At 31.6% G+C, this 15,000-nt stretch overlaps 2 protein-coding genes across 3 annotated transcripts in view; both read left to right on the top strand.

Annotated features, from left to right (window-relative positions):
* The window catches only part of tpmt.1 (thiopurine S-methyltransferase, tandem duplicate 1), a 9,054-nt gene extending 2,298 nt beyond the window's left edge, over window positions 1–6,756 (top strand). Inside the window, exons 2-9 of the mRNA XM_056479479.1 lie at window positions 1–90; window positions 2,094–2,186; window positions 2,269–2,401; window positions 3,206–3,258; window positions 5,177–5,251; window positions 5,583–5,668; window positions 5,962–6,006; window positions 6,481–6,756. The exon at window positions 1–90 is cut by the window's left edge and continues 14 nt beyond it. Of these exons, the coding sequence (XP_056335454.1) occupies window positions 1–90; window positions 2,094–2,186; window positions 2,269–2,401; window positions 3,206–3,258; window positions 5,177–5,251; window positions 5,583–5,668; window positions 5,962–6,006; window positions 6,481–6,599 (694 nt within the window). The 3' untranslated portion in view covers window positions 6,600–6,756. The remainder of the gene's footprint in view (window positions 91–2,093; window positions 2,187–2,268; window positions 2,402–3,205; window positions 3,259–5,176; window positions 5,252–5,582; window positions 5,669–5,961; window positions 6,007–6,480) is intronic.
* Window positions 6,757–12,452: 5,696 nt separating this feature from the next.
* ext1c (exostoses (multiple) 1c) overlaps window positions 12,453–15,000 on the top strand; it is a 122,460-nt gene continuing 119,912 nt past the window's right edge. The window contains exon 1 of one of the 2 annotated variants that reach the window (XM_056479430.1): window positions 12,453–12,622. The gene's annotated coding sequence lies outside the window, so the exon portion shown is untranslated. Of the gene's footprint in view, window positions 12,623–13,331; window positions 13,494–15,000 lie in introns of those variants that run through there. The other variant, XM_056479431.1, reaches the window with a different exon arrangement.

Genomic DNA, 15,000 nt, shown 5'->3' on the forward strand with positions numbered 1-15,000 from the left:
TGGGCAGGCCAACCGTTTGATGGATCTGTCCGAGTGGGAGAACCGCTGGCAGGAGGGAAGAACCGGTTTCCACAGATCTGATGTGCACAAGTAAACACACAAACTCACACAATTTAAAATAATTATAATATATATATATATATATATATATATATATATATATATATATCTGCACATGTGTTTGTAGCTGTGCCGAATTCTGAAAAGAGCTCAATCTCATTTGCATTTAAAGCGACAGTCACCAAAACACCACAATTAGGATCAAAGCCTAAAAGGGTCAGTTTCAGAGCGTTAGAGAACATTATCTGTGAGCTATTTTGAGCTGAAACTTCACTACACACTCTAGAGACATCAGAGACGCATTTCACATCTTGTAAAAAGCAGCATAATATGTCCACTTTATTATACAACTCCATTCATTGTCACTTATGAATGCGTAATTATTATTTTGAATTACCCATAAGTGTGTAGAAGAGTCATGTAGAGTTACTTTGAATATCCCTTACCGTAGGTTGCCTTTGTGCCTTTTCTTAAAAGCATCAAAACAGTAAATGTGCAATGCATGCATTTTTTGTGCATTTAAATGTGGCCTTTTTAATTATGTATAATTGTACAGGACACATTCTAATGCAGAAAAATGGATGCATTGCACATTTATTGTGTTGATGCTTAAAATAACATTTTAATGCAATGAATTAAAAACCAGTAATTTTTTTACCATGATTTACAGAAGACACCCACTAAAAAAAAAAAATAAATAAATTATATATATATATATATATATATATATATATATATATATATATATATATATATATATATATAGTTGAAGTCAGAATTATTAGCCCCCTGTTTTTCCCCCCTACTTTCTGTTTAACGGAGAGCAGATTTCTTCAACACATTTCTAATCATAATAGTGTTAATAACTCATCTCTAATAACTGATTTGTTTTCTCTTTGTCATGATGACAGTAAATAATATTAGACTAGATATTCTTCTAGACACTTCTGTACAACTTAAAGTAGCATTTAATAGTATCATTATATTGAAAGAAATATAGCTTAAAGGGGCTAATAATATTGTCCTAAAATGGTGTTTAAAAAATTAAAAACTGCTTTTATTCTAGCCGAAATAAAACAAATAAGACTTTCTCCAGAAGAAAAAATATTATGAGACATACTGTGAAAATTTCCTGAATCTGTTCAACATCATTTGGGAAATATTTGAAAAAGAAAAACTATTTCAAAGGGGGTTTAATAATTCTGATTTCAGCTGTGTGTATTAAAAAACTTAATTTTCAGTAATTTCAAGAATCATATTTAATCAGATTATTTGATATATTTTAATAACAACAACAACTTAAAATAAGTATGTTGCTTGCTTTCTATATAAAGGCATGTTCTGCTGAATAATGATGATCAGCATTATTTTATTATAGTATTTCTTCATATTTTATTAGACATATTTACCTTTAATTTTGCTGAATGCACTTGAAACTTTAAATTAGACACTTTACTTGCATTACTAATGCATTAAACACTTTTAAACCAGGACTTGGGTTCATTCATTCATTTTCTTTTCGGCTCAGTCCCTTTATTAATCTGGGGTCACCACAGCGGAATGAACCGCCAACTAATCCAGCATATGTTTTACGCAGCGGATGCCCTTCCAGCTGCAACCCATCACTGGGAAACATCCATTTACACTCATTCACATACATACACTATGAACAATTTAGCTTACCCAATTCACCTATACCACACGTCTTTGGGCTTGTGGGTGAAACCGGAGCACCCGGAGGAAACCCACGCCAACACAGGGAGAACATGCAAACTCCACACAGAAATGCCAACTGACCCAGCTCGAACCAGCGACCTTCTTGCTGTGAGGTGATCGTGCTACCCACTGCGCTACCATGACGCCCAGGACTGGGTTATTATATCTATTAAAGTTTCGAGCACTTATCTTTTAGTTGATGATTTTGTTTATTCTTGTATTTCTTATTGCTCTTGGGTCTGCCAAAACAAAATTTTGCTGTAATATTATTACAATAACAATAAAGCGTCTATCTTGGTTTTATTTTTGTTGTTAAGTTTGCTGAAAGACAACGTGGACAAACTCATATGTGGACGAAAGGATGTTCGGTTGTTCTTCCCGCTTTGTGGAAAGGCTGTAGATATGAAATGGTAAGATATAGTGTCTTGTTTTAAAGAAGAACATTAAAAATCTTCTTTAAGCTCACTGAAACAGTCACATTTGTTTTCTCAGGCTGGCTGATATGGGTCACACGGTTGTTGGAGTTGAAATTTCTGAAAAAGGAATTAAAGAGTTTTTTCAAGAGCAAAACCTGGCGTATAATGAAGAAGCAGTGGCAGATATTCCTGGAGCAAAGCTTTTCAAGGTATCTGAACATCTCTTAAGGATAAAATCAGCCAGAAAGCATTACTGTATCCTTAAATCATACACTGAGATTATTTTTTGGCCATCCAAAACCAAGTCCCATCTACAGTGTAAAAAATATCTGTATTTTAGCAGTTTATTTGGTGTATTTTGTAATTATTTATGGTTTTATTAAAATATTTTCTCCAATTATTTATCCTTTTGAATTGCATTATGGGATCTTGATCTTTGTTTATTATGATATATTGTCTGGGTTTGGTGTTATTTTACAGACTCATTTCTCTAGATATTATTTATTTCTTATACATTATATTATCTCAAGCTACTAAACTGTCACTAAAAATCACTTTATTAAACTGTCGAATTCTCAGCATCAAAAGTGGACAGAGCAGAGATCAACATCCCATAATGCAATTCACAGCTGTAAATAAACAAAATAATAACAGACATTACAATGTATGGAATTATTCTAAAATTTCCTTCGACTTAGTCTCTTATTTATCAGGGGTCGCCACAGCGAAATGAACCGCCAACTTTTCCAGCATATGTTTTACGTAGCAGATGGAACCCAGTACTGGGAAACACCCATATACGCTCATTCACACACACACTCATACACTATGGCCATTTTAGTTCATCAGTTCACCTGTAGTGCATGTGTTTGGACTATATATATATATATATATATAAAGTAAGAATAGTATTTGTCATGATAGTATTCATCACTCTTACTAAGCAGCGCTACAGCTTTTATTAATGCATCAGGGTTTTGTCCTCACCACTAATGCATTTTCCTTGTTCGCAGAGCACAGATGGAAAGATCTCCATCTATCAGTGTGATTTATACAAGTTCTCCAGGTATGCTTTTATACTTTCTAATTTTAGATGAGCAAGCATATAAAAGACACTGCGAAAATGCTTCTCTTACTTAGAGTTTTTGTCTTGTTTCTAGTCCAAATATCTAAAAATGTCTTAAATCAAGAAGCATTTTCTAGACGAGTTATTAATGTTGTCTTGTTTTCAGAAATAATGAGTCAAAATGAAGTGAGTTTTTGGTTAAAACCATAGATATATACACTAGATATCGCATACGGACCCTGAGCATGTGTCAATAGCGCCGCCATATTTGTACAGTGCTCCCAGGACCGCACTAGTCAAGACAGTGTTACTAGGTGAAGATGCTGGACTTTAGCGCTGTGTATGGGTGTAGTAACAAACAAACAAAGAAAACAAAGCACAAAGGCAGAACATTTCATAGGGAAGATGTAGTTTTTTACGTTTTTGTATGTTATTCATTTTTGTGCTTAACAGGTAATGTTATTGATGATAATACAGTCACTTACTGCATTCACCATGAGGCAAAGTAGCACCATCTCGCACTAAACACTCGGCTTATGCTAGTTTTGTTGAATAAAATCAGCAAACAATGCAAAAGAAAAAGGAACAACAAGATGCTGTGGTGCCGGAAACTTGTATTATTGTCGGCTAGTGAAGGAGTCGTTCATAACGGAGATTCATTCACAAACGAATCACTCCCTCCCTCAGTAAGAGAAGTGAAAGCAGGAGTGTTTCAGGACACAGATAAGATCTAATTTAACAGGGAGGGTGGATAGTACATTTCCATCCTCACAAACACAAGCTTTTTATCAGGAATGCCTGAGCGATCACTGATCCATCAATGTAGAAAAGTGATGTAAAATGATAAGTTTTGTAATTAAAAAAATATATATTGCATACTAACCTCCGGGGAAACTCCCGATCATAGATATATGTGTATATGTGCATTTCTCTGGCTCTGGATGGCCACAGTCCTCCACTGCAGCTTGGTCCCGCATTCATTTCAAAGGAGCTCTACCCTGTACTAAAATGGCGGCTCTATTGATGCATTCCTTCCAATAGACAACAACAGGGTAGGCGACATCTAATGTGTATATATATATATATATATATATATATATATATATATATATATATATATATATATATATATATATATATATATATATATATATATATATATATATATATATATATATATGGGTTAAAACAAGCTAAATGATTTGCCAATGGGGTGAGCAAATTGATGTTATCTCAAAGTTAAGACTAGATTATTTTGCTGACCACATTGAGATTATTTTGCTTGTTTTAATGAAAAACTCACTTAATTTTGACTCATTATTTCTGAAAACAAGACTATATTTTTTACTTGTCTAGAAAATGCTTCTTGAATTAAGAATATTTAGATATTTGGACAAGAAACAAGACATAAACTCTATGCAAGAAAGGCATTTTTGCAGTGTACATTCTTATCTACACTGTAAAAATACCCGTAAATAAGCAGTTTCACATATTTTAATATTCATGTTTTTATTTTTTGCTCATTTATTTCTTGCATTATGGGATTTTGATCATTTTTTAACCTTGAAATGTTCAATAAAGTGACTTTTATTGTGATTATGAATAGTCTGCAGTGCTGTATTGTCTGTGTTGGTGTTGTTCATTACTCTACAAACACCTCATAATAATCTGCAGCACATTTCCTGTTATTTTATACACTCATTTCTCTAGATATTCTACATTATATTATTATTTTAAACCACAAAAATGTCACTTAAATTCACTTTATTAAACTGTAGAGTTGAATTTTTCAACATCAGAAGTGCACAGAGCAGAGATCAACATCCCATAATGCAATTCACCACCGTAAATAAACAGAAAAGGTAAGGAAAAATACTAAACTGTCCATTAACAGATGTGTTTTTGTCCATATATCCAGTGCTGTTGCAGGACACTTTGGAGGAATCTGGGATCGAGGAGCACTGGTGGCTATAAACCCACGTGACCGGCAAAAGTAAGTGTTAAATTAATATTTAACGTCTGTATTTTTTTATTTAGTGGTGACACGGTGCTCCGGTTTCCCCCAGAGTCCAAACACATGCGCCATAGGGGAATTGATCAACTAAACTGGCTGCAGTGTTTGTGTGTGTGTGTCAGAGAGAGAATGAGTAGTATGGGTGTTTCCCAGTACTGGGTTGCAGCTGGAAAGGCATCCGCTGTGTAAAACATATTCTGGAATAGTTGGTGGTTCATTCTCCTGTGGCGAACCCTGATGAATAAAGGGACTAAGCTTAAGGAAAATGAATGAATGGATTATTTATTGATGAGTGTAACTGTATTTGCAGGTATGCGAGTCTGCTAGTGTCTTTAATGAGCAGCGACTGCAGATATCTGCTGGACACGCTGGAATATAATCCTGAGCTTTATGAAGGTACAAAATTATTTACTTAATATTAATCACAATTAATCTCATCAAAAATAAGTTTGTTTTGACCTAATATATATAAACATATCAAAGCAAACCAACAATAAGATTATTATTTTACAATGCTAATTAGTGAAAATTAAATAAATAATAATAATAATAATAATATTTAAAGTAAAATAAAATTATATATATATATATATATATATATTATTTTACTTTGCTATTGTTTATGTTACTAATGGTTGAAATGTTTATAAAAATATGCAATAATAACAAATGCCACATCTGACATGCAGGTCCACCATTCTTTGTGTCAGAGGTCGACATTAAAACTGTATTCGGTGAGTTTAGGTCATTGACCTGTTTTCATTTACGCATTATTTGTTGCTATTGTTATTATTATTATTATGCATATAATTAAGTAATTATTATCAATTAGTTGCTATTATTATGCATTATTTCTTATTACTATTGTTGTTGTTGTTATTGTCATTATTATTGGGTATTATTACTTTGCATTATTTGTTGTTATTATTATTATTATTATTATTATTATTTTGCATTATTTGTTATTATTATTATTATTATTATTATTATTATTATTGCATTATTTGTTACTATTTATTATTATTATGTAATTATTATGTATCATTTGTTGTTATTATTGTTATTTATTATTATTATTATTATTATTATTATCCATTATTTGTTATTATTATGTATTATTATTATGTAATTATTATTGTGTATTATTACTATGCATTATTTGCTTTACTCCTGTATAATTCATCCAGTAATCTTCTCTGTTTTTCCAGGAGGAAGCTGTAATATTGACCTTCTGCAGAGTGTGGGTGGCTTGGAGGAGAAGCACAGATCATGGGGACTGGATTCACTCACAGAGAAACTTTACCTGCTCACTACTAAAACTCAATAATCATCACCAGACCAGCGTTACAAACTCATCACTTGTCAAAAGCAAAAAATGCATAAGGGACACACAAATAAGATCATTTTTGCAATGCATTTTTTTTATTTCAATCTTAATATTTGAACATGATTGTAAAATAATTGATTAAATTCTTATATTTTGAGATATCTTGTGTGTGTTTTATAACTGGATTTAGAGCATTTTTATTATGTGATTTCTCAGTTTGGCCACAAGAGGGAAGCAGATTAACAAAATTGCCACTTTTTATCTGCACATGTGCGTTTTTATTCATAAACTGTGCCAAAAAAACCGTTCTGCCTTTAACACTATGCTGTAGCCTAATAAACCCTTCTGTTCAGAGACACTGCTACTGAATTTACACCTAATTTTACTATAATTTAATCTAATGATTGAGTGTTTTACAGTATATATCTTATTTTGGACATAAACCTGGACACTATTAATTACATGTGTGCTTTTGCTTATTTTATCTGTACAATAAATGTCTTTTATGCTTTTTTGATATTATTATTATTATTTTTAAAATCGTATAGTGTATATATTATAGTAAATATATTACATTCGTCTTACAAAATAAAATGTGAGATTGATCTAGTTTTGAGTATTTCTAACATTTATAATCTAACATAAGCAAAGATATATTCTTTGGAAATTGTTTTTTTAGTAGGCTAAATATTGAAATCTTAGGTTCAAATACCTATTTTAGCCTAAAATGTCTGCGAAAAGACATTTGGAAAAAAAAACTAAATTAGCTAAAAACTGGCTGTCCAGAAAAATTAAACTATAGAAACTCTAAGAAAGGAAATTCTAACAACTACAAATAATCTACCCCATTAATACCTTGTAAATGATCAAACTTTAACCATAAAAATAGCACATTTAATAGTTTCTAGTTCACTTAAGGACATGGTTTGTTGGTTTTATTATGCAACCAATAGAAGGTGAAATAATTTCCAGTTGAGACCCACAGGGTTTCTGCACACTGTTAAAAAAATCTGTAATTTTACGCTTTATTTCCGGCAGCTGGGGTTTCTGTAATTTAACAGCCGTTATTTGACAGTAAATTTCTGTAATTTAATTTCCATTATTTTACAGTAAATTTCTGTAATTTAATGGCCGTTATTTGACAGTAAATTTCTGTAATTTAATTTCCATTATTTTACAGTAAATTTCTGTAATTTAATTTCCATTATTTTACAGTAAATTTCTGTAATTTAATTTCCATTATTTTACAGTAAATTTCTGTAATTTAACGGCCGTTATTTTACAGTAAATTTCTGTAATTTAATTTCCATTATTTTACAGTACATTTCTGTAATTTAACGGCCGTTATTTTACAGTAAATTTCTGTAATTTAACAGCCGTTATTTTACAGTAAATTTCTGTAATTTAATTTCCATTATTTTACAGTACATTTCTGTAATTTAATGTCAGTTATTTTACAGTAAATTTCTGTAATTTAATGGCCGTTATTTTACAGTAAATTTCTGTAATTTAATGTGCGTTATTTTACAGTAAATTTCTGTAATTTAATGACTGTTATTTTACAGTAAATTTCTGTAATTTAATGACTGTTATTTTACAGTAAATTTCTGTAATTTAACGGCCATTATTTTACAGTAAATTTCTGTAATTTGAAGGCCGTTATTTTACAGTAAATTTATGTAATTTAACGGCCGTTATTTTACAGTAAATTTCTGTAATTTAATTTCCATTATTTTACAGTACATTTCTGTAATTTAACGGCCGTTATTTTACAGTACATTTCTGTAATTTAATTTCCATTATTTTACAGTACATTTCTGTAATTTAACAGCCGTTATTTTGCAGTAAATTTCTGTAATTTAACGGCCGTTATTTTACAGTAAATTTCTGTAATTTAAAGGCCGTTATTTTACAGTAAATTTCTGTAATTTAATTTCCATTATTTTACAGTACATTTCTGTAATTTAACGGCCGTTATTTTACAGTACATTTCTGTAATTTAATTTCCATTATTTTACAGTACATTTCTGTAATTTAACGGCCGTTATTTTACAGTAAATTTCTGTAATTTAACGGCCGTGATTTTACAGTAAATTTCTGTAATTTAACGGCCGTTATTTTACAGTAAATTTCTGTAATTTAATTTCCATTATTTTACAGTACATTTCTGTAATTTAATTTCCATTATTTTACAGTACATTTCTGTAATTTAACGGCCGTTATTTTACAGTAAATTTCTGTAATTTAACGGCCGTGATTTTACAGTAAATTTCTGTAATTTAACGGCCGTTATTTTACAGTAAATTTCTGTAATTTAACGGCCGTTATTTTACAGTAAATTTATGTAATTTAATGGCCGTTTTTTTACAGTAAATTTCTGTAATTTAATGGCCGTTATTTTACAGTAAATTTCTGTAATTTAATTTCCATTATTTTACAGTACATTTCTGTAATTTAACGGCCGTTATTTTACAGTACATTTTTGTAATTTAATTTCCATTATTTTACAGTACATTTCTGTAATTTAACGGCCGTTATTTTACAGTAAATTTCTGTAATTTAAAGCCCGTTATTTTACAGTAAATTTCTGTAATTTAACGGCCGTGATTTTACAGTAAATTTCTGTAATTTAACGGCCGTTATTTTACAGTAAATTTCTGTAATTTAACGGCCGTTATTTTACAGTAAATTTCTGTAATTTAACGGCCGTTATTTACAGTAAATTTATGTAATTTAACGGCCGTTATTTTACAGTAAATTTCTGTAATTTAAAGGCCGTTATTTTACAGTAAATTTCTGTAATTTAACGGCCGTTATTTTACAGTAAATTTCTGTAATTTAAAGGCCGTTATTTTACAGTACATTTCTGTAATTTAATGTCAGTTATTTTACAGTAAATTTCTGTAATTTAATGGCCGTTATTTTACAGTAAATTTCTGTAATTTAACGGCCGTTATTTGACAGTAAATTTCTGTAATTTAACGGCCGTTATTTTACAGTAAATTTCTGTAATTTAATGGCTGTTATTTTACAGTAAATTTCTGTAATTTAATGGCCTTTATTTGACAGTAAATTTCTGTAATTTAATGGCCGTTATTTTACAGTACATTTCTGTAATTTAATGTCAGTTATTTTACAGTAAATTTCTGTAATTTAACGGCCGTTATTTGACAGTAAATTTCTGTAATTTAACGGCCGTTATTTTACAGTAAATTTCTGTAATTTAATGGCTGTTATTTTACAGTAAATTTCTGTAATTTAATGGCCTTTATTTGACAGTAAATTTCTGTAATTTAACGGCCGTTATTTTACAGTACATTTATGTAATTTAATGTCAGTTATTTTACAGTAAATTTCTGTAATTTAATGCCCGTCATTTTACAGTAAATTTCTGTAATTTAATGGCCTTTATTTGACAGTAAATTTCTGTAATTTAACGGCCGTTATTTTACAGTACATTTATGTAATTTAATGTCAGTTATTTTACAGTAAATTTCTGTAATTTAACGGCCGTTATTTGACAGTAAATTTCTGTAATTTAACGGCCGTTATTTGACAGTAAATTTCTGTAATTTAATGGCTGTTATTTTACAGTAAATTTCTGTAATTTAATGGCCTTTATTTGACAGTAAATTTCTGTAATTTAACGGCCGTTATTTTACAGTACATTTATGTAATTTAATGTCAGTTATTTTACAGTAAATTTCTGTAATTTAATGCCCGTTATTTTACAGTACATTTCTGTATTGACCCAACATTGCTTCAAAACCCTAATTATTTTAGAATTAATTATTAATACTATTACCAATTATATGATGATGGTTGGGGTCGTGGTAGACATTGTTAAAATACAATGTAATGTGTAATTTAATAAATAATATAAACAATACTCTGTATAATTACTGTTTTACATTACTGTGAGGGTTTTGGGTTGGGGTAGATGTTAATAAAATACAATTAAAAGGTCATTTAATAAATAATATGAATATTACTTGGTATAATTACTGTTTTTACATTACTGTGAGGGGTAGATTTTGAGTTTAGGATTGGGGTAGACATTAATATAATACAATTAATGTCTCATTTAATAAATAATATGAATAATACTTGGTACAATTACGGTTTTTACATTACTGTGATGGCTGAGTTCAGGGTTGAGGTTGGGGTAGACATTGAAATACAATTAATGTATAATTTGATAAATAATATGAATATTACTGGGTATAATTACTGTTTTTACATTACTGTGATGGCTGAGTTTAGGGTTGTGGTTGGGGTAGACATTATTATAATACAATTAATGTATAATTCAATAAATAATATGAATATTACTGGGTATAATTATATAATTACTGCTTTTACATTACTGTGAGGGTTTGTGGTAGGGATAGACATTAAAAAAAACAATTAATGTCTAATTTAATAAATAATATAAACAATACTCTGTATAATTACTGTTTTTACATTACTGTGAGTGGTAGATTTTGAGTTTAGGATTGGGGTAGACATTAATATAATACAATTAAAGTCTCATTTAATAAATAATATGAATAATACTTGGTTTAAATACTGTGTATACATTACTGTAGAGGTTGTGGTAGGGATAGACGTTAATAAATCACAATTGATATCTCAATTAATAAATAATATGAATAATACTTGGTACAATTACGGTTTTCACATTACTGTGATGGCTGGATTTGGGGTAGACATTAAAATACCATTAATGTGTAATTTAATAAATAATATGAATAGTATTGTCTATAATTACTGTTTTTACATTATTGTGAGGGTTTGGGGTTGGGGTAGACGTTAATAAAATACAATTAATGGGTAATTTAATTAATAATATGAATAATATTGTGTATAATTACTGTTTTTACATTACTGTGATGATGGGTTTAGGGTTGAGGTTGGGATAAACATTAATAAAATACAAATTATGGGCAATTAAATAAATAATATGAAAATTACTGGGCATAATTTCTGCTTTTTACATTGTAGTTTTACTTTTGAGGTTAGGGTAGACTAATAAAACACAAATTGTGTGTAATTTAATAAATAATATGAATAGTATTCTGTATAATTACTGTTTTTACATTACTGTGAGGGTTTGGGGTTGGGGTAGACGTTAATAAAATACAATTAATGGGTCATTTAATAAATAATATGAATATTACTTGGTATAATTACTGTTTTTACATTACTGTGAGAGGTAGATTTTGAGTTTAGGGTTGGGGTGGACATTAATATAATACAATTCATCTGTAATTTAATAACTAATATGAAAAATACTTGGTATAATTACTGCTTTTACATTACTGTGATGGTTGGAGTAGAGGTAGACGTTAATACAACACAATTAATGTCTCATTTATTAAATAATATGAAAAATACTTGGTACAATTACGGTTTTTACATTACTGTGAGGGCTGGGTTTAGGGTTGATGTTGGGGTAGACATTATTATAATAAAATTAATGTCTCATTTAATAAATATGAATATTACTGGGTATAATTACTGTTTTTACATTACTGTGAGGGTTTGGGGTAGGGATAGACGTTAATAAAACACAATTAATGTCTCATTTAATAAATAATATGAATATTACTAGGTAGGTATAGTTACTGTTTGTACATTACTGCGATGGTTTAGAGTTGGGGTAGATGCAGGCTAAATAAAATACAATTAATGTGTAATTTAATAAACAATTTTAACAATTCTCCTTAACTTCCGGCCGCAGCTGTATCTCTTCTGTGCAGATGTGCGCTGTTTTCTTTAAATATAGCTCGCGCGAAGCACCCCGAGTCTACGAGCCAATCAGAAGCGCCGGTGGGCGGGGCTACAGGAGTGTTGTTGTGGATGCGAGGAAATGAACAATGTAGCCCCGTGCGCTGATGCTGATCCACGCAGATCTACAGTACACCTCCATCTGCACTGACCTGGAGGACAGTCTCCGTCTGCAAACCTCTGGACAGCAGGATCCGGACACCAGTGCGCGGTTTCCAGCCCTGAACTTCACGGTGAGCTGCTGCCACACACTCTTCTGCATTGTGCATTGTGTATTTCACTCCATTTATCCTGCTTATAGCTGCGCTGCTCCATTTTGCATTGTTGGTTTTGATCATTTCTCAATTCTAACAGCTGGTTTATTCATTTAAATGGTTTATATCTGTTGTACAGTGACCTTGAGTTTCACCAAAGGCGCTTTAAATGAATGTATTGCTATTATTATTATCATACACCCTTGAATCACGATCACATGGAGCTGTAATGCATCCACCCAAGGGTATCCACCATTGTTTCCTTATTAAAATTCATCCAGAATACAGCGACATCTCCCATACGCTGAAATATTAACGTGTCTGCCGGCGTAATGATTGCATACACACATACACACATGCATACACACACACACACACGGCTTTCTCATCTCATTCATGCACATCATTATCATCTGACGCACGCAGTTCATTTAGCGATACGCAAGACTCGTGCATTGTCTTGAAGGCGATCATACAGGCTAAATCAGCCTCGGGATCATTGTGCATGGATGCAATATTAATATTTGGGCCAAATGTGTGTGTGCGTGTCATTAAAGAGGGGGAGTGCACGCGGGAAAAGGTGTGAGATTACGTGCGCGCGCGCGATGTAACTCAATCAGGTTGTAGAGCTGGTAAAGCGAGAGAGATAGAAACACACACACACACACACACACACACTGGGGATCTGACGGCAGCAGGAGAGTCTGCGGAGTGTGTGTGTCATGGGTGTTTCTGCATCACGCACTGTATTACTGTGAATAGACTGGAGAAGAGGAAGCGCTCATTATCTATAGATGATGATGATGATGATGATGCGGACATAACGAGACAGCAAGCCTGATTACAGCAGGTAACGCACTTTATCTTGCCATTTACTATGGTAAAACAAGCGAGAGCGGACTATATGTACGCAGTGGTGGATGTTAAGAGCATGTAAGACAGTGACGGGATGGAGCAATGACAATGCGGCATTCATTAAAATGCTTATTTTGACACTATATTTATTATAAAACTTTAAGGTAGACATTTGCATTTGCAGATGCTTTCAATGCACTTTTAGGAAACTATATAGAGTACATAAATACATACAGTAGAAGTCAAAATTATGAGCCATTCTGTGCTATAATTTCTAATATTTCCCAGATTATGTTGAACAGATTCAGGAAATTTTCACAGTATTTCCTATAATATTTTTTCTTCCGGAGAAAGTCTTATTTGTTTTATTTCGGCTAGTATAAAAGCAGTTTTTAATTATTTTAAAGCCATTTTAAGCTCAATATCATTAGCCCCCTTAAGCAATATTAGTTTCTGATTGTCTTCAGAACAAACCACTGTTATACTATGACTTGCCTAATTACCCTAACTTTACCCTAATTAACCTAGGTAAGCCTTTAAATGTGACTTTAAGCTGAATACTAGCGTCTTAAAAACAATATCTAGTCAAATAGTATGTGCTTTAATCATCAGTGAGTTATTAAATGTTATTATTAAAACTATTATAGTTATTAAATCTCTTACTATTAAAGGTGCAGTAGCTGATCGTCTTCTGAATCGTGTGTTGTTGTGCTGGTTGAAAGTCTCTTCACATTCTGATAGTAATGATTACAGTAAATGATCTAAATGCATTTATATGTATTTTTATATTTTGGGTGAGGCATAAGACTTAAAAATGTTCATCCAATTAAATATTGTCGGGCTGATAATTCCCATAATTCTGATAGGTAGCCCAAACTATCTGTCAGCAAATGTAGATTTGTACAACTGCACATCCGTTCACACAGACATGATGTTTGGGCGTGCACACGCATTCACCTGAACACAAGATAGAGAGAGAGAGAGAGAGAGAGAGAGAGAGAGAGAGAGAGAGAGAGAGAGAGAGCAGTAAAAACAAATGCTGAATCTAAACTTATTAAATCCTGATCAATATTGAAGATAGTTTTGCACGCTGGAGGAACGGCGACACCATGGCTGAAGTATTTCTGTCAGACAGGTAATGTTATGTTTTAAATCTATTTTAGTCACGCAGAGCTAATGTAGATTGGGTTGTTTTACGAACAGGTTATATACACAGAAGTGTTGTTCAGCCACTAAAAGATTGATGTGACTATTTTCAGTTTCATAAGGCCTTTTGCAGCATCCATAATGTCGATTTATATTTAGTTTAACAACAGAACATCAGTAAATATCGCTATTCCGCCTAGCCTGCTTTACTGAGCTGCTTTAATATTCACATTGGGTCATTTCTGAACAATGACAGCCTGTGAGGCGCTCCCTATATTGTTCACCGCTACTCTGAATATTCACTCTGAAATCGCATGTCAGTATGGCTTAATGAGTGTAATTCCTGCACGCCGCCA

This window comes from Danio aesculapii, chromosome 19 (genome assembly GCF_903798145.1).
Source record: "Danio aesculapii chromosome 19, fDanAes4.1, whole genome shotgun sequence".
NCBI lineage: Eukaryota > Metazoa > Chordata > Actinopteri > Cypriniformes > Danionidae > Danio > Danio aesculapii.